At 34.4% G+C, this 25,159-nt stretch overlaps 1 protein-coding gene across 2 annotated transcripts in view; it reads left to right on the top strand.

Annotated features, from left to right (window-relative positions):
* Smyd3 (SET and MYND domain containing, class 3) overlaps window positions 1-20,573 on the top strand; it is a 111,654-nt gene extending 91,081 nt beyond the window's left edge. For both annotated transcript variants that reach the window (XM_069833422.1, XM_069833420.1), the window contains 2 exons: window positions 6,691-6,853; window positions 19,606-20,573. In XM_069833422.1, the coding sequence (XP_069689523.1) occupies window positions 6,691-6,853; window positions 19,606-19,819 (377 nt within the window). In that variant the 3' untranslated portion in view covers window positions 19,820-20,573. The remainder of the gene's footprint in view (window positions 1-6,690; window positions 6,854-19,605) is intronic.
* The last annotated feature ends 4,586 nt before the right edge of the window (window positions 20,574-25,159 follow it).

The raw sequence follows: 25,159 nt of genomic DNA, 5'->3' as shown, positions 1-25,159 counted from the left end.
TCATAGATCTGTTACGCATGTGCAATTGACACGGCTAATTACGTTTACTTTCAAGGGGAAAAAATCGGGAAACTTACTTTCTGGATGCGCCTCGTAATAAAGGGAGGTATTGTATTTTTTGGAATTTTCTTTTTCTTTTTCTGAATTCATTCTGGTTTTCCAAGTTCCTTTTTTAAATATTGGTGTAGCTGAAGAACCGTCACATTGGTAGCAGAGCGTACAGAATTTATTTCGTATTATTTGTAATGTATTTTTTTTATTTTGTTGAAATGTTAATTCGTTATTATTTGGTGATTTTTATATTTTGTAATATGTCTCTTGCAACCTTACATGTATTACGAAAAGAAGAACTTATATGGGAAATTTTATTTAGAATTCCATTTAATTCATTACCATTGGATTTCAATACTTTCTCAATAGAACAATTGTTCAAACTTATGGAAGAATATTCTGGCACACTTGAAGGAACAGATGAAGTTTTTTTGACAACATATTATATACACCACCCATGTTTCAAAATTGATCCCTTTCTTAATAATATAACTGAATTATTATCAAGGGTAACAGAAATTAATCAAAATAATGAGAAGCTATCATTAGAGGAAATTTATCGTATCAAAGCACGTATTAGTCACTATAATACTAGATTCTATTTACAACTGTTATTGTATGCAGGTTCAATCTCAGAACATTATTTAGCTCTTGAACAAATGTTGGAAGTTCTTAAGATAAATTGGACTGTGGTTGAACAAGTCTGTTCTGAAACAAAACAAGATTTTCCTCTTGTTTCAGATGTGTTGTTAAACAACCTATCATTTCAAAATTTATCCTCAGTAGGTGAAGTCACGGATGGATTATTGCAAGAGATCCCAGTATATACTTCACAATTACCTATTAATGTTGTAAACAGCAAAGTTTCTGATGATAAATTACAATATAAATCAATTGATAGTCCCTTACACCAATTAATTGTCAATAAAACTCCCTTTTCTGGTGATACATTTTCTAATATTTTGGATTTTTTGAAGATATTGATGGAAATTATGACAAAGGTTCAAATTTGGAATTTATCGACCATGCATACATATCAGATTCTTAGTTTACATACTATAGATAAATTAGCACAACGAGTTGATTATGCTATATTACATAATTTAAATTTAGATGCATTTCATACAGATATATTGAATTATTTTCTTCCAGTATCTTTGCAACAGCAATTAGCAGTTAACATGGCCTCTCGATCACAAAATCACAATGAGAGTTTTTCCTCTTTTGTAACAGATATTAAATTATGTCATAAAATGTTTCGTATTCCAAAATCTGAATCACAAATTGTAAATGAAATCATTAATAGATTAAATGTAACTACACGGTTAGCATTACCAATGAAATTTCCCCCCTACAAGTTTTACGGAACTTGATAATCTCATTTTGAATGTTAAGGCCATTCAATATTCGGATAATTTAGCAGGAGTACAAAATACTATGCATAATAATATCTTCTTGGAATTCCCGTGTGAATCCCATAAGTCATCAGCTTCAACAATTCCAATACAAAATACTAATGTACAAAGGTCCTCTTTTATACGAAATATACCATTTCGACCTCAAATGTAAACCTATAGATCACAATTTCAAAGACCTGTGTATAGAAATCAATACAGTTCTACTGTTCGTAATCAAATGATTCACGAACCATCAAATGAAAATAATGTTGTTATTCGTCGATGCTATAGATGTGGTTCTACCCAACATTTAATTCGTAATTGTCCCCAATCAGTTGTCTCTAATAGTAGACACTATAATAATGCTATTCTATCACTATTACAACTGTCTCAAAAAACTGATTCTACTGATATGCAGGCCCTTAATATTTCTCCATTAACACGATGTGTGTCTATATTTAAAACTAGAATGTGCGCACTATTTGATACAGGTGCATGTAATAATTTTCACAAGAAACGTTTGAAGTACAAGATCAAATTAACCTCTACATTTTCTCCAGTTGTTACTGCAGTAGGCAATCCCATTACAATAGTAGGCACTTTACGGTACCTCTTCATATTGATAGATATTCCTGGCCTGTACGGTTTCATGTGGTGCAGAGTTTAAAATCTCCTTGTATTCTTGGTTTACCCTTTTTCATAAAAACACAAATGATTTTGGATGTAACTAATAGGCAATTTAATTTCAGATTTCATCCGAGTAATAAATTATCATTTTGTCATGGTCAACAACATATTATTCTTGATTCACCTTCAGTGAATCTAGATGATCCACCTGCAATTATGCCTGATGAATTGACTCATTTAACTTCAGAACAAAAAACAGTTATTCAAAATTTGATTAAGCAATTTCCTCATGTTTTAACAGATCAATTGGGTTCAACTATGGTATTACAACATACCATCCGTTTGGCCGATAATATCCCCGTAAAAACTACACTTTATTGTCTTTCGCCACATAAAAATCTTGCTTTACAGAAGATAATAGATAATATGTTACAAACTGGTGTAATAAGACATTCTTCTTCCCATTATGCTTCTCCTGTTTTTTTTGGTAGATAAACCTAATGGGGAATACAGACCTATTATTGATTAATTAAAAAATTCTAGTTGATCAACAACCCATGCCTAATATTAATACTTGTTTTTATCATTTTCAGGGAGCAAAATATTTTACATCATTAAATTTAAATTCAGCTTACTTCCAAATTCCATTGTCTGAAGAGAAAAAGCATCTTACAGCTTTCATTACTGAAACTGATCTGTATGAATTCAATAATTACCTTTTGGTTTAGCTACTGGCTCTGGCATATTAGCAAAATTAATGAATAATATATTTTCAGATATCAAATTTAAGTTCTTGTTCACATATAGTGATGATTTACTTATTTATAGTCCTGATTTTGAATCTCATATTGAACATTTACGTATAGTTTTTGAACGTTTGGCTGATGCAGGATTGACAGTTAATCCCACTAAAGTTAAGTATGCAACATCTACAGTGTCATTTCTTGGACATGTTTTGTCTCCTTATGGCATTCAAATAGATTCAAATAGAACTCAAGTAATATGGGATTATCCTATACCACGAGATGTAAAAGGCATAGCGAGATTTATTGGGGCGGTGAATTTTTTTTCTAAATTCATATCAAACTATGCTCAATTGGCTGAACCATTAAATAGACTTCATCAGAAAAATTTACCTTTTCATTGGACGACAGAACAACAACAGGCATTTGATACATTGAAATCAGCTACATCAATTCCACCTGTATTAGCCATTCCAGATTTTCAGAAATCATTTATTATACAGACAGATAGTTCGTCTTCAGCTATAGTAGCTGTATTATTATAAGAGTATGAGGGTCATTATAGGCCTCTTTATTATATTTCTCGACAATTAACAGATGCTGAATTATGATATACTATCTTTGAGAAAGAAGCACTAGCAGTTTTATTGGCTTTCGATAAATTTCATATTTATTTAGATCATAAACCTTTTGAATTACAAACTGATAACAACGCATTATCATACTGTTTATCGGGTACTAAGCATACAGGTCATTTAGCAAGGTGGGCAATTAAGTTATCTGCTTACAAATATACAGTCCATCATATTCGAGGTACTGACAATAATGTTGCTGATGCGCTTTCTCGAATGTTTCACATTCCTGAAAATAATTCCACTGCACACCAACAAGATGTTTCACAATGTGCAGTTCTTTCCTTTTTTTATTTTTTTTTACAGATATAGGCTCCCATCAACAAACTGATCCCATTCTTCGAGATATGATTGCTAGAATTAAGAATGGAGAAATGCTTCCTGATTATAAACTGAAAGGGGAAATTTTGGTTAAGTGTGGTCAATGTGGCAATAAATATAAAATAGTATTGCCTGATGCATTGGTACCTGCTGTTTTTTCTTCCTGTCATGAGTCCGAGATGGGAGGTCATTTAGGACGTTATGAAACATATCACAAGATTTCACAAACCTTTACACGGCCTGGATTAGCTAAGGACATAGCAGTACGTGTAGCGAACTGTGCCATTTGTAAAATGTCCAAACCAGCACAATTTCAACATTATGGGTTATTATCTAATGAGGTTGCATCAGCACCAATGGAAAAAATTTATATTGATTATCTTGGTAAACTTCCACGTACATCTAGTGGAAATACATATATTTTTGTAATTGTGGATGCATTTACAAATTTTCTTGGTTATTTCCTGTTTGTAATGCAACGTCAACAATATCAATTAATTGTCTCAAAAATCTCTTTGCTTATACAGGTGTTCCTCGAGTATTGGTCTCAGATAATGCTTCTTATTTCATTTCACAAGAATTCAAATGATTCCTTTTTTCTTTAGGAATCAAACATGCGAGATTAACACCTCATTACCCCGCACCAAATGTTTGTGAGCATTATAATAGAAATCTTAAGAATGTCTTAATAGCTTATCATGCTGATGACCACTCTCGTTGGGACTCTAATCTTCACTGGATACAATTTGCGTTGAATACAGCGAAGCATGAATCTACTAATAGTACTCCATTTTCATTGTTTTTTCCATTTCAGCCTAACAATCCTCTATCGAATCTCTGGTCTATTACAGACATTTTACCTGATAATGCTGATCCACACGATGTCAAACAAAATTGGACACGAGTCAAACGAAATCTTCAATTGGCACATAATAAGGTGCGTAAGTATTACAATCTGCTACAGCATTCTGTACCTTTTCAGGTTGGAAGTCAAGTTATGTTGAAAAATTATGTACAAAGTAACGCTATAAAAAATTTGACAAGTAAATTAGCACCTCGCTACAAAGGTCCTTATGTTCTGCAAAGATTCACAACCCCTGTTTCAGTTGTTCTTCAAGATCTTGCATCTGGCAACCAAGTTCGAGCACATGTGTCTCAAATAAAATTCTGTTAATTTACCTTATTTTGTCTTTTGTTTCAGCTTAGTATTTTTATTAATACATTCTCTTATATTGATGGGTTTATTTTATTAAATTATTATTTGTTATGTAGTAGAGTAATTCTTGATTTGGTAATTTATTAAGTTGGAACTTCATGTCACTAACATAGTTTCCAGTGGTATTGGTATTTGCTTGCTTACTTTTACTAACATCTTGTGATGATTATAGTAGTGGCGCCTAAAAAGATCTTTTTAAAATCTCATTTAATTAAATTGTTAATATTTTTTTTAGGCATTGTCATAGTTAAATACTTTTGATGTATTGTATATTGAGCGCAATTTATAGCTTATAGTTATACATATAAGATTTTATATACTAAGTAAATTGTATTATATTTTATTAATATCATAATACAGATTATTTCTAATATAATTCATCGTTAAAGCTTACGAAATATGATTTATTGTCTTAATATTTAATTCATTTCTTTTATATATTACTTTGGAATGAATTATTCATTCTGTCGGAGGATTGAGTCTGCATTGTATCTCTCTCTACACTTATCTTTTGGGGTTTTTCTTTTCTTTTCTTATTTTTTTTCTTTTTGGTTTTCCTTTAATTACCCATTACCCTTTTACCTTGAGGTACTATTATTTTTATTATTCAATTTGTCATATGCCTGGCACATCGTAATTAAATTTCTATCGTTTCTACGATTATCTTTTCCTTAGTCTTTCCTATTTTTCCCTTTCATTGTTTTATTTAAATTTTTTCTCTCTCTTCTCTTTTTTTTCATTTTTGTTCCCCCCCCCCCCCCGTCTTGTTTGCGGGGAGGGGAGATGTTATGGTATGCTTGCCTTTTTATATTGTTATCCGACAGAATGAAAATTTAGCTATTGTTTTCTCTATATATATTTTGTAACATCGTTCCCGGTGTATCAAAAACTTTAGCTATTTTGGTGCGCATGCATCGATCCACCTCCACCTTCTACTTGAATGTTCGAGGGGAGGGGGATAGAGTAGTGATCGTGGTTGGAATGCAAAGTCAGTGCTCGACTGGTGCTGAAACGGACGATTAAGAACCCAGAATTAGCTCAGCTGGAGGGATCAGCCAACTTAAATTGACGATCCTATCTGATAAGTATACACCATGAATTAGAGGCTATGGTTGTGAGATGGGACATGAGTGGCTTAGGAGTTTTTTTTTAAAGATATGTAAAAAGGGGTTGCTGTTCAATGAGATAGGTTTGGTTATTTGTTCTTTTCCCTGAAGGTTTGTTGTGGTTCTATATTAAGAGACATTATAATGTTGGAAGATGTTGTTGTTACTGATGGTTGGAAGTTTCTTGTTAATTCCCTTTTAAGATAGAGATCATAATTAAAGAGAATATTCTTGTTGTTGAATGTTGAAGGTTTTCTGTTAATTCTTTTTATAAAGAGGTAATTATAATAGAGGGAGGTATTGTATTTTTTGGAATTTTCTTTTTCTTTTTCTGAATTCATTCTGGTTTTCCAAGTTCCTTATTTAAATATTGGTGTAGCTGAAGAACCGTCACAAAATATAAACTTAATTATTATATTATTCATGTGATTAAATTCCTACCTCTTACAGCTTTCTTCAGTATACAATGAATGATAAAAACTGAAATTTAAGATATACAAATGTTTGCACTTGTCTGATTTATATGTGAATGTTTTCAAAGAGTCGTATGTTTCTCACGTCATGTATGAATATTTCATTCCTTAATACTTTTTTTAGATCTTGACGTCTGTAAAGTTTGTCTGAAAAAGCAGCAGGGCTTATTTCATCCATTAGATCTACTGCATGTGAAAGTTTTAGATCTCGCATTTGAGAGCAGCATTGAACTGGGACAATGGGAACAGGCAAACGAATATGGTCAAGAGCTAGTGGCTGGATATCAGTAAGTTGCTTTCCTTTCTTTGTAAGTTTTTTTTTTTTTAAGAAATGGAGCTTTCAGCATTTACAGAATTATTTTTTAATTATCATACCATCATACCATACCATACATAGACCAAATAGAAATGATCGGGACGAAATTGAAATACAAACTGCTGAGCCATTTATACCCAAACCCATACTTTCTGAAGTCGAAATTGCGATAGAAAATTTGAAAAATTATAAGTCTCCAGGTATTGATCAAATTCCAGCAGAATTAATACAAGAGGGTGGAAATGCATTATCTAACGAAATTTATAAGCTTGTACTTGCTATTTGGGAAAAGGAAATTGTACCAGAACAATGGAAGGAGTCCATAATCGTACCTATATTTAAGAAGGGGGACAAGACTAAATGTAGTAACTTTCGAAGAATATCATTTTTGTTGACGTCCTACAAAATTTTGTCCAATATTCTTTTGAGAAGATTAACTCCATATGTAGGTGAAATTATTGGGGATCATCAGTGCGGTTTTAGGCGTAATAGATCAACTATTGATCAGATATTTTGTATTCAACAGATAATGGAGAAAAAAATGGGAGTATAAGGGTACAGTGCATCAGTTATTCATAGATTTCAAAAAGGCATATGACTCTGTTAAGAAAGAAGTTTTATATAATATTCTTATTGAATTTGGTATTCCCAAGAAACTAGTTCGATTAATTAAAATGGTCTCAGTAAAACGTACAGCAGAGTCCGTATAAGTCCGTTTCTGTCAGATGCATTTTCAATTCACTGTGGGCTAAAGCAAGGAGATGCACTATCACCTTTACTTTTTAACTTTGCTCTAGAGCAGTGGTCGTCAGCACTCGCTGAAATGTGCAATGGGTATGCGGTGCCGTCCCGTGCGCACTGTCGTGCGACAGGGAGAGATAGAGAGCATACCCGCTAGCAGCTATGAGAGCATTATAGTGCACTGCATTTTCTGCTCTAGAGTATGCCATTAGGAAAGTCCAGGATAACAGAGAGGGTTTGGAATTGAATGGGTTATATCAGCTGCTTGTCTATGCAGATGACGTGAATATGTTAGGAGAAAATCCACAAACGATTAGGGAAAATACGGGAATTTTACTTGAAGCAAGTAAAGAGATAGGTTTGGAAGTAAATCCTGAAAAGACAAAGTATATGATTATGTCTCGTGACGAGAATATTGTACGAAATGGAAATATAAAAATTGGAAATTTATCCTTTGAAGAGGTGGAAAAATTCAAATACCTGGGAGCAACAGTAACAAATATAAATGATACTCGGGAGGAAATTAAACACAGAATAAATATGGGAAATGCCTGTTATTATTCGGTTGAGAAGCTTTTATCATCCAGTCTGCTGTCAAAAAATCTGAAAGTTAGAATTTATAAAACAGTTATATTACTGGTTGTTATTTATGGTTGGGAAACCTGGAGTCTCACTTTGAGAGAGGAACATAGGTTAAGGGTGTTTAAGAATAAGGTGCTTAGGAAAATATTTGGGGCTAAGAGGGATGAAGTTACAGGAGAATGGAGAAAGTTACACAACACAGAACTCCACGCATTGCATTCTTCACCTGACAATTAGGAACATTAAATCCAGACGTTTGAGATGGGCAGAGCATGTAGTACGTATGGGCGAATCCAGAAATGCATATAGAGTGTTAGTTGGGAGGCCAGAGGGATAAGACCTTTGGGGAGGCTGAGACGTAGATGGGAAGATAATATTAAAATGGATTTGAGGGAGGTGGGCTATGATGATAGAGACTGGATTAATCTTGTACAGGATAGGGACCAATGGCGGGCTTATGTGAGGGTGGCAGTGAACCTCCTGGTTCCTTAAAAGCCAGTAAGTAAGTTATCATACCATTTTAACCAGTTGGTATTCATAAACTGTGGGTGAAAGATAAATCAGCACTGGGATTATGTAGAAAAATATCTGGCGTTTATATTGACACCACTGATTAAGAAAATTGTGCCATACAGTAAATGAACATTAATGTACATTGTTTTTAATTGTCAAATGACACCAATTGTTTGGATTTGTAATTTCATTTTAAGAAAGTACTGCAAAGTGAATATGGAATACAGTACAGGAGAAAAAGTGTTTATTGTGAAAGAATATTTTAGATGGAAATTCAGTTGAGTCTGTGATAAGATGATGCAGACAGCACTTCGACGTGTTATATGCATAAACAAACGAAACAATGTTAGAGAATGAGTAAATTTAAAAGGAAGGGAACTGCGCTTTCAATTCCAGGGATTTTAGTGCATCTGTAGAACAAGAATCGAATGTATAGTCAACAAAACTTGGTTCTCAAATTAAGCAGATTCTCACTTAAATGGTTACATCAATAAACAAAATGCAGTGTTTTTTCATGGAACAATAAAATTTCAAGTTCAGAGTTATTAAAGACAATTTGTTGCTGTCCTCAAACTTTCTGAGGAAGATTTTTGACAATAAAATGCTATCTAATTGCTTCCTGGATGTAACTGGTAAAGAGCTGACATGACCTCCAGTGTTGCTAGATTGATTATTGTTATGGAGATATCTGGTGGACAAAATAGTTTAGACAATCCAAGATACTTTCTTGACCTAAATATAGCAGTTGAAGAAATTTATGTACTGTAACAAGAAAAAATTTTAGCTGTTTAACTCCAAAATTGTGTTGCTAAGTGCAGCAACACAACATCGGCATTTTGTGATAATGTCACGTTCATTATGTATACTGCACATCTGCATAACATGTAACAAAAATCTGTGGAGCAAACACAGGTTCTTGCCTGTTTTAAAAATGGTGCCTTCCATTATCACTTCCCAATACAAATTTGGTGATCTAAATGTTCTAGAGATGATAGCTTCAGGTGCCTCATTAAAAAAAAATATAGGTTGTTACTTCTGTTTCTAACTTATTTACTGACTCTCTGTCATTATTTCCATTTTTCTTTTTCTTATTCAAAAGGTCCTTGTTTTGGAATTGACAGTTATTTTGGTGCTGGATATAGGTTACCTACATTATAATATTAAACAGAGAGAGAGGTTGTGTGTGTGTGTGTGTATGTGTGTGTGTGTGTGTGTGTGTGTGTGTGTGTGTGTGTGTGTGTGTGTGTGTGTGCGTGCGTGCGTGTCACCATTAACAGCAAAAGTGTATCATTGAACACAGCAGTGGTGATTGAGGTTTTGAGTTTCGATATTCTCAGCCACTAATGACACGTCATCATATGCAATGGAGTTCAACATTGTAATGCAATACAAAATAGAAAAAAATGTACAAAGAACGATGTTAAAGTTATACTAAAAATGTTATTGCTCGCATACAGGTGTTGATTAATTTAAAACGGAAAAAAATGTGTTTTTGCACTTTAAACTCTTACTGGCACTGTCAAGATAAATTTGGATGCATCAGCTATATTTGGGAAATGATTTTGCATTCTTTTTTAAAACTGTGACACTTAGATGACTGTCTTAAGTAACTTTCTCAGGAATGACAGTAATAATAATAATAATAATAATAATAATAATAATAATAATAATAATAATAACAAAGTATGTGATTATGTCTCGTAACCAGAACATAGTATGAAATTTATCTTTTGAAAAGATGGAAAAATTCAAATATCTTGGAGCAAGAGTAACAAATATAAATGACACTCAAGAGGAAATTAAACTCAGAATAAATATGGCAAATGCTTGCTACTATTCAGTTCAGAATCTTTTGTCGTCTAATCTGCTTTAAATAAAAACTGAAAGTTAGAAGAATTTATAAAACACTTATATTACCGTACCATTTGTTTTGTATGGTTGTGAAACTTGGACTCACGCATTGAGAAAGGAATAGAGCCTAAGGATGTTCGAGAATAAGGTGCTTAGGAAAATATTTGGGGCTAAGAGGGATGAAGTTACAGGATAAAGTTACACAACACAGAACTGCTCGCATTGTATTATCCACCTAACATAATTAAGAACATGGAGATGGGAAAGCATATAGCATGCATGGATGAATTCAGAAATGCGTATAGAGTGTTAGTTGGAAGACCTGAGGGGGAAAAGATCTTTGGGGAGCGAGACGTAGATGGTAGGATAATATTAAAATGGATATGAGGAAGGTGGGATATTATTATTATTATTATTATTATTATTATTATTATTATTATTATTATTAATTGTTAAATATTGTAACCTATTTTACCCTAAGGTTTTAATTATCTTTTGTTCTGAGAAAAGTTCATCACCAAATATATTGCTTGTTTCCTTCAAGTGAAGAAACAAGTCCAGGTCTGTGTAACGTTTCTGGAGTTCATTACTTGTACCATTCATTTTTGGCAAGGAATGTAAAAATTTGAACATGTCATTAAATTTTATGAATTGTTTAAATCGAGAATTCAAACACACGCACACGTATGTGCATGGGGACACTCACGCACACACAGACACACACACACACAGTGTTCATATATTTATGTTTTCTGGATCTCATAGACTTCTGAGAGATGTCCTTGTTTTGGAATTAATAAAACTTCAGTATCTACTAATAAATACAAATATTCGACTTTGAAAACTTCTTCTGCAGTAGTTGAATAATTTTCTCTTTCTTCCCACTCGTTGTTCAGAAAATTTAGATTGAACACCTAATTGTTCACACACTTGATATGCTTTCAAAACTGCTGAAGTAAAGCCATCTCTTCGAGAAATTACTTAATTGTGTACTAATTAATTTGGATTTTAAATAAGTTTTCTTGTAAATTGTTTCTTACATATTGTTGTACGGTATGTACTTGACTTTTTCCATAGTATCTGTTGAATACTGATTACTTACTTACTTACTTACAAATGGCTTTTAAAGAACCCGGAGGTTCATTGCCGCCCTCACATAAGCCAGCCATTGGTCCCTATCCTGTATAGTCAGAGGCACCGATTTTGGCAGATGACCTCGATGACATTTCCAGTAGGTGAGCCAATATTGTTTGTGTAAGCTGCGAGAATGAGATGCGATAACATTCTGAGTCATTCATATTTTCATAACAGCAGCTCATATCAATTATCCTTATTATGAAACATACCACGGTACAGTCCTACTCAAAGAATACCTTTAATAAATGTAAATGACTTCCGTACGCAATGATTTTACAATACGTCTCCTACATTTTCTAAATTAAATTAATTCTTAATTAAAAGGAAAACGCATTGCATTGCGCATTGTGTGTGTGTATATATATATATATATATATATATATATAATCCTACCCTTACCAGATCAATATACAAGATTTGTCCAGTAATAATCTAGGGATCGTCTACTGGTGGTGCGACAATTCAAGTTAATAAAATTACGATTCTTCTTAACAATCAAAATGTAATTTGGTTAATTGGGTAAAATTGCATGCTGTGGAGGTTAGATTTATATAAGAGTATAATAAATAGGATTGTAATGGATATTACAAGGGCAATTATTTCTTTACACGCACATTGTGAATAAAACAGAGAAGAAAGCATTTTAAAATATTCGAAATCGTACAAAATATCGGAGAAACCAATTTTCCCTGCACAAATTGCACCAATTGAAAAATATAATTACCATTCACAATAAATACTGTATTTTATGGATTCTAAAAAGCTGTTTATTAATCTAGAGGTATTGGCTGATGACTATACTAAATTCCAGCACAACATTCATTCAGAATATGTAGAAATTACACTTTGGATTTTACTAAATGTATAGGCTACTATCAAAAGGTGTTACATACCCCCTTAAATACTGTAAATGTGTTACCTGTGCGATATCCGATGTTTAATTTTTTTAAATATAATTCATAGTACTGAAACTGCCATATTGAATTCGCACAAATTGTATTATTCGTAATTTTCATCTCGAAAACTCCTAAGATATCTAATTTAATTTTTCACCCATTTTTGTCCCACTCCACCACTTTAGGGACAAAGTCGGACTAAATGATACCTTATTCGTATTCTGTGATCGCAAAGATCCCCAGACATCGACTTTCAATGAGATCGGATGACAGGAGATTTCTCACTCCCTTCTGACTTTTCGTCAGTACCTTAGGATATGGTATTTAAAAAATCTAAGAATGTTTAACCAATATTGTAGAAAATAACCTTCATTTTAAATTTACGTCTCTAGTTAAATATAGTTTAGTGAATTTTTAAAATCATCGACTTCTTTCTCTCTCCTCTCTGCTCGGAAGTAAAAAAAAAAAAAAAAAACTGAAGTTATTTCAAGGGAGTAGCCTACATGAAATTTAATTTTTTTACTTTCCTTATACATTTTAGAAACAATTCTGAGAGATGAGATGACTAGTCTAACCCAATTTTATGAGTGAATCTTTGTTTTAAATTTAAAGGCTGCACGTCTGCTGGTTAAAAAAAAATAAATCGGTATATTTTTTTTTTTTTTTGTGATCAATTAATTTTTTTTATTGTTAATAATATAGTAGTATCCCAATGTGTTTTACAGTTTTGATGACAATAAATATAAGTACATATACATTAGAATATTGAAAAGTTACAGTGCTAGTTGTCTGTTTTCTGACCTTATATTATCTTATCGATCACTATTTCAAAGTGATTTGAAGCACTATATCATAAACAATTTTCACCACAGTGTGCCTAATAATAAACACAAGACACTGACAACCTGTAATGTCACTGTAATGTTACAAACAACTGTAAAGAACAAACTTTGGGACGCGTGAGAATGGGGCATAGTAATGATTCAGCTGATCATTTATGGTCCTTTATGCATTGCTCATAGATTTCTCAAGGGTGTGATACCTGAATATGTTTTTAATATACTATATTACGAGAAATTAGCAACGAAACTAAAGGATACGAAATACTCTCTACAACTCTACACGAAATAAAATATTTCTTCCAATGATTTAGATTGTGGAAAAGTCCCCATAACACTTATAGCGTTCCCTCGTTGAATGGCAATACTAATTCTTTGGCGGAGGAAAGCCGTAGAACGAGAGTCACCGTTAAGTGCTGATAAATACTTGCCGATATCAGAAGTTAACAACTTCGCCTTGGAACACCATGGGCCCATAGATTCTACGGCGAAAACGACAAAATTATACCTATCCAGAAGATCGAGATACTTATTGTGTTTAATTGTAACAGCAGATGCAGTGGCTGACCCAGCGAGTTTGGAAGTTTTGGGCAAATAAGAAGAAGCGAAGGTGCTATAACAAGTGGCATCCCATAAAAGTGATTTGCCTTTGGACCATGGTGTTAAAGTTAAGCCATCTGGACGTTTGCCATCGGAACGATTTATGCCATTGGGTTCTAGAATGGTAGGAAAACCAGCGGAAATTAGGGCCCTTTTGATGATGTCGTTAATCATGACGTGTCTGGAAAACCGTCCAGAATTTTTGAGGCAACTTAATCCATGGAGGCCAGAAGAATCGACATCTGCACCACAAATACATTTGTGTGGAAAACAAATTTTAACACCAAGTCTTAAGGCAATAGCAATCTTAAAGGACGTATTATCCAGTAAGGTGCCTATGTTGGAAGAAGGTAAGGCTTGAAGCCAGCATCCTGATTCTTTTTCTCGTAAAGCAAGAAAAAGGGCTCTGTCAAAATCTGAGGAGGAAGATGCAAAAAGGCTGTCAAAAGTTTTGGAAACAAGACCAAGATCCCAGCATTTTTGAGACTCTGGACTGTTTGGAAGACCCACAATGTGAGTAACGGACGACCATTGTTCAAAAGCCTCAGATATATGAAGGATTCTGATTTCATCACTGTGAATCGATATAATTATTTTGATCATTACTGCCTCCCATTTTCCATCCCTTAATGTTCGTATTTCGTAAAACTCAGTCTTATCTATTGACTAAGGATTAACATATTTCCATATATAAAACAGATTATATTTCCATTTCGTACAATATTCTGGTCACGAGACATAATCATATACTTTGTCTTTTCGGGATTTACTACCAAACCTATCGCTTTATTGGCTTCAAGTAAAATTTCCGTGTTTTCCCTAATCGTTTGTGGAGTTTTTCCTAACATATTCACGTCATCTGCATAGACAAAAAGCTGATGTAACCCGTTCAATTCCAAACCCTCTCTGTTATCCTGAACTTTCCTAATGGTATATTCTAGAGCGAAGTTAAAAAGTAAAGGTGATAGTGCATCTCCTTGCTTTAGCCCGCAGTGAATTGGAAAAGCATCAGATAGAAACTGGCCTATACGGACTCTGCTGTAAGTTTCATTGAGACACATTTTAATTAATCGAACAAGTTTCTTGGGAATACCAAAGACACATATAGACTACTGTAATATTTGTTTAGTTTTTGGAGGTGACTGTCCAGAGTGCACAAATACTCGGGTGTGCATGTTTACTCTTATGTCCTACCCATTCCACTGCGACAGAGATAACAGCCGATCTTGCAGCAGTGAGGAACTCGCTCTCCAGTTCACATTAAGAAAATCCATCTGCCAAAATCCCTGGCGCGACCTATACAAAATTGATCCAGTCTCTATCATCATATCCCACCTCCCTCAAATCCATTGTAATATCCTCCCATCTACGTCTCGGCCTCCACAAAGGTCTTATTCCCTCTGGCCTCCCAACTAACACTCCTATAAGCATTTCTGGATTCGCCCATACGTGCTGCATGCCCTGCCCATCTCAAACATCTGGATTTAATGTTCCTAATTTTGTCAGGTGAAGAATACAATGCGTACAATTCTGCATTGTGTAACTTTCTCCATTCTCCTGTAACTTCATGCCTCTTAACCCCAAATATTTTCCCTAAGAACCTTATTCTCAAACACCCTTAACCTCTGTCCCTCTCTCAAAATAAGAGTCCAAGTTTCACAGAACATACAGAACAGTCGGTAATATAACTGTTTTATAAATTCTGACTTTCAGATTTTTTGATAGCAGACTAGATGACAAAAGCTTCTCAGCCGAATAATAAAAGGCATTTCCCATATTTATTCTGTGTTTAATTTCCTCCCGAGTGTCATTTATATTTGTTACTGTTATTCCAAGATATTTGAATTTTTTCACCTCTTCGAAGGATAAATGTCTAATTTTTATAGTTCCATTTCGTACAATATTCTGGCCACGAGACATAATCATATACTTTGTCTATTCGGAATTTATTTCCAAACCTGTCTCTTTACTTCCTTCAAGTAGAATTTCCGTGTTTTCCCTAATCATTTGTGGATTTTCTCCTAACATATTCATGTCATCTGCATAGACAAGAAGCAGATGTAACCTGTTCAATTCCAAACCCTCTCTGTTATCCTGAACTTTCCTAATGGTATATTCTAGAGCAAAGTTAAAAAGTGAAGGTGGTAGTGCATTTCCTTGCTTTAGCCAGCAGTGAATTGGAAAAGCATCAGATAGAAACTGGCCTATATGGACTCTGCTGTACGTTTCACTAAGACACATTTTAATTAATCGAACTAGTTTCTTGGGAATACCAAATTCAATAAGAATATTATATAAAACTTCACTCTTAACTGAGTCATATGCCTTTTTGAAATCTATGAATAAATGATGTACTGTACCCTTATACTCCTATTTTTTTCTCGAATATTTGTCAAATACAAAAAAAATCCGATAAATAGTCGATCTGTTACGCCTTAAACCACACTGATGGGTGATACCCAATAATTTCATATACATATGGAGTTAATCTTCTCAAAAGAATATTGGACAAAATTTTGTATGATATAAAGAAAAGTGATATTCCTTGCCCCCCTTCTTAAAGATAGGTTTATTATGGACCCCTTCCATTGTTCTGGTACATTTTCCTTTTCCCAAATAGCTAGCTAGCTAGTACAAGCTTCCGCCCTCTTGTATTAATTCTGCTGGAATTTGATCGATACCTGGAGACGTACTTTCTCCGATTTTCTATCGCAATTTCGACGTCAGAAAGTATGGGTTTGATTATAAATGGTTCAGCAGTTTGTATTTGAATTTCGTCTCGATCATTTCTATTTGGCCTATGTACAGTACATTTAATAGTTTCACAAAATAGTTTTTCCATCTGTTCAGGATTGAATGAGTATCGGCAAGCAAGTCTTCATTCTCATCCTTGATCACGTTTACACTTGCCTGATAGCCATTCTTAAATTCCTTTATGTCCTTATATAAATCTCTAACGTTTTTATTCTTGCTGTTTGTTCCTACCTCATTTGCTTTTCCTTCAAGTATTCTCTCTTTTTATTTCTAAGTGTACTACTTGCTTCCCATCTTTCATTGAAATAATAATTATTTCTATTCGCCTCAACTTGATCCTGTGAGATAGCCACTGGCGTAGCTCGGTCGGTTGAGGCGCTTGCCTGCCAATCCAGAGTTGCGCTCGGGTGCGGGTTCGATTCCTGCTTGGGCTGATTACCTGGTTTGCTTTTTTCCGAGATTTTCCCCAACCGTAAGGCAAATGTCAGGTAATCTATGGCGAATCTTCGGCCTCATCTTGTCAAATATCATCTCACTATCACCAATCCCATCGATGCCAAATAACCTCGTAGTTGATACAGCGTCATTAAATAACCGAGTAAAAAAAAGATCCTATAAGAATTTCAATTTTGTCTGTTTCCTTCTTTCTACTACCATCGAACCACAGTTTCTTTTTCTTAGTTTCATAAGAACCTATGTTCTGCTCAGCTGCAATATTGATAGTATCTCTAATATTTTCCCACATGCTATTAACATTTAACTCCTCCTCAACTTCGTCAGAACTTCCTAAAGTGGCAAACCTATTTGAAATTTCGACCTGATAATGTTGCTTAGTTTCCTCGTCTTTTAATTTCGAAATATTTAACCTCCAAATATTAACTTATTGCTCTACTTGTTTGGCTACTGATAGTCTTTCCTCTTAATTCTCTAATTACCAAATAATGGTCAGAATTACAGTCTGTCCCCATGAAGATTCGAATGTCTATTATACCAATTTGTCTCTGTTTATCTATCAAGATGTGATCTACTTAGTTGTGTGTCAATGCATCTGGAGAAGTCCAAGTATATTTATGTATATCCTTATGGGGGAATGTTGTGCTTTTGACAATTAAATTTTTGATGGGGCAAAGTTGACTAACCTAACTCCACAATCATTACTAGTTACGTGTAGGCTCTCTTTTCCAATAGTCAGTTTAAAAATATCCTCCTGTCCTAATTTAGCATTGAAATCTCCAATAAAATTTTTATGTGATATCTAGATAACTGATCAAAATTGTATTCCAATTCCTCATAGAAGCTATCCTTTATATGGTAATCTTTCTCTTCTGTAGGGGCATGAGTATTTATAACTACAATATCGCACCATCTACCTCTAAGTACTAAATACAATAACCTATCACTGATAAATTCGACTTTTTTACTGCTGATTTTATTCATTTATGTTCCTAATTGGCGATATTGTTTCCTTCTCCATAATACAAGTAATCTCCTAATTGTGATATGCCATTTCCATCTAACCTAACCTCTTGTACTCCCACAAAGTCTATTCTATATCTAGCTACAGTAGAACCCTGATTTATCTGTCACCCTATTAACTGATTGGTGGATTAACCATCTGTCATTCTCTTGCTTTTTTTCTGCAGAAATATATGAAGTACTGTATATTGTACTAACACGTTATTTTTTTGTAGAGTGTGTTATTACAAGCCTTTTCTCTTACACAGTTGGTCTGTTGTTCGAATTGTCGTACTGTATAACTTCTATGTTTTCTACGGGTGTAAAAAAAACACTCATTGTGTTAAGAATAAAAAAATAATTGAGTGATTTGGGGAAAGATAAACAGTGGCTCATCTCACATCAGAATACGAGATCGGAGTGTAGAAAGTATGTAAATCTACAACACGAGACCTCCAATGCTACTAATGTTACAGACCACATATAGCCATTACCTGTCGTTGATAACCAGACTTAAATTAGTGAACTTTTGATCCTCTGTCTAGCGTGTTAAACGCAACACCGCCAAAACCACGAAGGTAATTAGAAAAGTATAAATATTATTCACTAAATTTACGAAAATCTTTTATGGTATGTTTTATCCGATTTTTTCCATTAACCGTTCAGCCCACCCCCTTCATTACCACGGATAATAGGGGTTCTACTGTAGTTCTTTTGCTACTAATGTTACCTTTCCAGTTCTGTATAGACTTGTTACATTCCAAGTACCAAATCTCATAACCTTATTCCTTTGCTGTGGTCGTGCCAGAGAATCAGTTCCATTCCAGGCTTATGTTGTGGTTTCGAAAAAAGCTGTTTTTTACAGTGATTGGGAGCCCTTCGCCCAAACCCCATACTGGAGGATCACTCCTTATCGGCTGTCCACGACTGCTTATTCAATATATTCGCAGCTACCCTTCATATCTGAAGGCCATCTCCTCTATCCGCAACCTGAAGACGTGCCATGCTGTGGTGATAGGGACCTACCATATATGGTGTTCCATACTGATTAGTTGATTGCATAAAATAAACAGTTCAGTACAATTCAGTTAATTTGGAATGCAATTCATTATTGATTACATACACACACAGAAATATGACTTAATGTAGTTTTGAAATAAAATTCCATGAAAAAACTGGAGCAGCTTTTTGTAATAACCTTATACCATCAAATATATGTGCATAATAATGAATAAATAAGTTTAAAATCAAAAAGAAAATGTGTTACATATCCTTATTTTCTCCAGCTTATCAATAATTATAGCATGCCATATTATTTATTTATGTATTAACTTACTGTTTTCTTTCTTTTTCAGGCGACATTACAAGGAGTTCCATCCACTACTAGGAATACATTATTTGAAATTAGGAAAAATCAACCTGTATTTGAAAAAACTAAAAGAAGCATTAAGTATGTTGAAGAATGCAGAAAAAATTATTCGTGTTACACATGGTGAAACACATACACTTTACAAAGATCAGCTTATGTCACTAGTACGTCAAATTCAGGGCGAAATGAGTATTACATGAATTTAATTCTGGAGGGGCAATTTTGACAGATTTGTAAAGGAAGATTACACTTTCTTCCGTGTTTAACAGTAGCACAATAAAAATGTGAAACTAACTACATCTCTGTGTGTGTGTGCGCGTGTGCGTGCGTGATATAAGCATTCAAGCATTTGCACTATTATATTTTTATTTAAATTAATTTACATTTCAGGAATCATGATATTAGTAAGGATAAGGGGGAAAAAGAAGCAAAGTCACAGAACAGCAATATTGAGAAAATCAAGTTTTAATATCTGTGACATTCATGATTTTTTAACCTGTGTACTTAATGTATAACATTATGCTATACTGTTATTTCCACATTTAAACCCTTCTGTAATCCGAGCTTCCACCAATAGAATGAGCTATACATAATAAAATCGCCAAAAATTGACATTTCCTGTGTTTCCTTCTTATCCTTATGATGTAATCTATATGTGCATTGAAACATAATTTTCATAGTAGTTGCCGTGATCCTAATTTCTGAAGGAAAAAAACTATGGATCACACGAAGATAACACTAATGAAAATGACAATATTACATTTTCAGCTGGAATTAATTTCCATTCTGTTTAGGGTGACCAATTTTGTATAGAGCCAACTCAGGACACATACTTACCAGACCAAACAAATTAAATAATTATGTATTATTTTATGAAGACAAAATATAAAAAATGAATGTACTAACAAAAAATTGTAAAAATGCCTTTTTTGGAAATATAATTGGTAAGCTACATTATTGTGTATTTTTTTTCTTATTTTATGATACATAAATATTATTTCTTAAAAGCAAAGGAGTGATGGAATCAGTTAACTATTTATTTATTTATTGAGCTTCCTCAAATTAGAGGCTGCCATTAGACAAAGCAAACAAAACAATATAAGAACAAATAGATGATGAAAGATAACAGAGTAAGAAAAAAATAAACAAGTACACAAACAAACAAACAATGGCAGTTTACAGAATAAAAAAAAAGTTACAAGTAAAGAAGCAATGAAAGCTAATAAGAGAAAGAAAAATGATAATGGTGCGTCAGTTTTCTTCAGTACACTGAATTAGAGTTCATATAGGTGGTTCCATAAAAGTTTGACTGACTCTCTAATTATGAGGAGGGCCAGTTCATTCAGAAAATATTTGTGCAGTCCTAGGGTCTTACAGAATTGCGAAGAGAAGTTAGGTATCGTTCCTCTTGCTCCAAACATCAATCCTGTAACACTGATATCGTAAAGTTGGTATTTATCTTTATAATATGGGATGGTTGGAACGTAGATTGCTCGTTTCTCCTCATGTATGTCTTCAGGCTGTCCTTTATACATTTCATACCTGATGGTGGGGTCGATTATCATACCCTGAGACAGGGACTCGCTAATGGCGATTATGTCAATTTGTCTGTTACTGCCATTGTCGGCAGTTCCGTGGACTTCATCATAGACGGTGTATTTTAGTTTTCTAAGGGCATCGGCCAGTTTAGTTCTAATTGCATGGTGCCTATGTATACGCAATGTTTCGCCATAAGGGCAGGCTCCCAGGACATGTCCAAGGGTTTCTATCTCACTGAGGCATCGCCTGCAGTGGTTGTCCTGAGACCTACCGGGTATGGCTCTTACAGCACTTAAGTTGGCAGTCATCTTGATAGCCTCCTTCCATTCACTGCTAGTCATTCCATCGGGCTTAGTTATCCATTTGTTAGAGAGAGTTAATTCACTGTACAGAATAACGCCTTTTCCCTTTTAAGGTGAGTTGCACCATGTGTTGTACTCTCGCTGGCATAATTCGGTCCTAATTTTTCTGGTGTTTATTACTCCTCTCGTAGAAGTTAGGTGTGCAGTTCCATCGATTTGAAGGTTGTTCAAACAATGCTTAGCTTCCTCCATTAGACATCTAGTGTTGTTTATGTACATATTACACATATTCAACTTCATGCAAGAGTTGACGTGTTGCAAGTAGGCTTCCCAACGTGCACAGAAAATACCTAAGCCTTTAAATTTTTTGTCGGAATACAACATATTGTCTGGAATATCTCAGGAAGTTGTAGGATGTCCTTAATAGAGGTTTTAATAAAAAGATCTACATCTTTGAGGAATTTGACAGGTAATTTATCAGGAGGGGTTGTGTATAGTACAACCAAGTAGAATAAATAAAAAAAAAAAAAATAAGAAAAGTAAATATGTTTGAGTCCCCCAATGAACTTTAAGTATTCAGTATTAACTCTTAGATATATTTCTTTATTATCATTTGGCACGGATGCAGAAACTCTCCAAGAATTTATTTTTATAACAACGGTGCTAGAAATCTATATAACAAAGCAAAAAAAATTGAAGAAAACAAAAAAGATTCACGATTTATGTCACGAATTGCTAACAGTCTAGATTAATCACTCTAATTGAACATAAAATGTGGACACCACAGCAAAAGTGAAGTGCATGCTGTGGCTTGCTGAAGTTAAATCTGTTACCAGAGCTTGACGCCAGTTTCGTCTAGAATTCAGCATGGATCCATCTACATCAAAATCAATTTTGCAGTGTTTCCACAAATAGGCGAACATCCCAAGAAAAAAATAAACAAAGAAACTCGATCATATATGAACTGCATTCAACCAGAGCCCAAGGAAGCCCATTAGGCAGGCTAGTCATCAGTTACAGATTCCCAAATTAATTGTTCATGACGTTCTTCATAAACGACTCAAACTACATGCATATAAGCTCCAGTTTCTTCACCGCATTCAGCTGAACAATAGAAGATTTAGACAAAATTTTGCAACTGAAATTCTACAATGCATTAATGAAAACCCTTGATATCTTGAGTAAGTGGTATTCAGTGATGAAGCTACATTCCATCTCTGTGGTAAAGTTAACAGCCATAACTGCCACATGTGGGGGTCTGAGAACCCTTGTGCTGTAGTGAAACACCAAAGGGACACGGAAAAAGTTAATGTTTTGATGGGGTTAATGCACAATGCAATTGAAAGACCTGAGAATGATAAGTGGATAAAGACCAAGACAGTAGTTTTGAGATAATCGAGAAAAACTATTTTCATCATTCTTTTCAACATTCAATAAATGTTTTAATAGTCATTGAAAAGTTTCGGACATCTTTTAACATTTTATACCATTAAAGTAAATATTAATTGAATCTCCAATGAACAATTAATAAAAAATGGCGATGGAATTATCCAGTTCTCACTCTCAATCAAAATTCTGAATTTCTATCGATACAGAATAACAAAAATGTAAACTTAAACACTAGCCACATGAATAACTTTACTTAAAATGTGTTTCAACATTTAAAAAGTGTTCATTTTATACAATTATAGTAAAAAATTAAGTAATTCCCTTTATATTATTTTTAACAAATATGTTGTTGTTTTCTAATGCCAGGCGTTTGACAATAAAGTCATTTGACCTCTTGCACTCCAATATTTTTGAAAGATATTTTCATGACTAGCCACTGAAGCACAGATTTTGAGGTGTTCCGAATCCATATAACAAATATAAGAATAAACGTATCCAGTTCTTACACTCAAAGAAAGAATTCAAATTGTTTCAAGACAAAATGTGTATGTAAATGTAAATACTATTTGCCAAAATAATAATGTCTGCAATTAGTTAAAAGAATAAGAAACATATTTATATGCTAGTATTTTGACTCTTGAGTCCATCTCTATATCCTTTTTATTAATATCCACACCTACTCACGAATATGATTGTACCACAATTTATACACTGGAGGAATAAACTTCTCAAGCTTCAAATATCGCGCAATTTTTTTTTTCTGATTTTTTGGTAATGATGATTTGTACAGATTTCCAGCTAAATCCAAATTAATTTCATTCACATGCACTCATTTCTTCATAGCAACAAAAGTATCAGATACAAGCATGTTGTGTCTTAGACACTGCAATATTTTCATCTGAATATAGAAATATTTTACATATTCTACAACTCAAATAGTAGAAAAAATTGTAAATTATGTTTTAGTCAACACCGGTCGTAACTGCCGAGGTTATATCAGTGTTGCCGATGTGTCGAGTTTTGTCCCACAGGAGTTCTTTTACATGCCACTAAATCTACTAACATGAGCCTGTCGCATTTAAGCACACTTAAATACCATCAATCTGGACTGGAATCGAACTCGCAACCTCGAGCACAGAAGACCAGCACTCTACCGACTGCGCCACCCAGGCCGACTCAAATAGTAGAACTGTATAACATTATACCATACTTTGAGCTACATAGCATTGAAATCATACCTAACAAGTATGCATCTTGTAGCCTACATTTTTGTCTTTTAAGTCATTAAAACTGTCAAGAATACTCTTCTTTACATGGTGATGGAAACGAAGAAGAAATATCTGGCAGCTGGGATTGTCATCAGTGGAATCGTCAGATGGAGGGATGTGAACTGGAGAAAAGTGGGTCGTGTGAATAAAGCTTTCGAGTGGGTAGCGGAGTGTCTTGGTGCGCGTTTCGTCGATCGAAATTCCTGGATAGACGACAGATGCTTCGGAAGAGACGGAATCCACCTAAATCGGAGGGGAGCTGCAGACATGGGATCCCTCTTCGCGCTGGTAGTTACTACAACATGGCGCAGCGGGAACGAGGATCCATCAGCTGGCAGTGGCACCGAAGGACCATCAGCCGACAGCGGGGGCGTGGGACTACCGGCGGTCAGCGGGGGTGAGAGTCTACCAGCGGGCGGAGGGGTCGAGGGACTACCAGCGGGCGGTGCGGTCGAAGACCTATCCGCGGGCGGCGTAGACCTGCAGTGATGGCGAGGTGCCACGGGGATTCAGAATGTTCAAGTAAGGACAGGCCTACTAAGACTACTGCAGGTTAATTGCCGAAGTATTAGAAATAAACTTATTCCGTTTTGGAACTTGGTCGATGTTTGTAATCCAGATGTAATAATTGGGACTGAATCATGGCTTAGGGAAGACATAAATGACTCGGAAATTTTTAGGTCGGATTATAGAGTCTTCAGAAAGGATAGAAGTGAAAAGGGAGGGGGAGTTTTCGTTTGTACTAAGATAGAAATAAGTAGCAATCTTCTGTGGATACATGAGGAAGTTGAAATATTGAATGTTCAGATAAGAAATGGGCGGGAAACCTTAGATGTAATAGCATGTTACAGACCACCCAGTGAATTAAACAATTTAACTTTGCACAAACTAAATGAATATCTTAATACAGTTTCAGAAGACCGAAACGTAGTAATTGCTGGGGATCTAAACCTCCCGAAAATTAACTGGAACGGGATTTCAGGTACAAATTCAGATGCACGGACCCTTGTTAATGAATTGATCTGGCGTAAAGATTTCACAC

This window comes from Periplaneta americana, chromosome 8 (assembly GCF_040183065.1).
Source record: "Periplaneta americana isolate PAMFEO1 chromosome 8, P.americana_PAMFEO1_priV1, whole genome shotgun sequence".
Taxonomy (NCBI): Eukaryota; Metazoa; Arthropoda; class Insecta; order Blattodea; family Blattidae; genus Periplaneta; species Periplaneta americana.
This window is presented reverse-complemented; position numbering and strand designations above follow the sequence as displayed.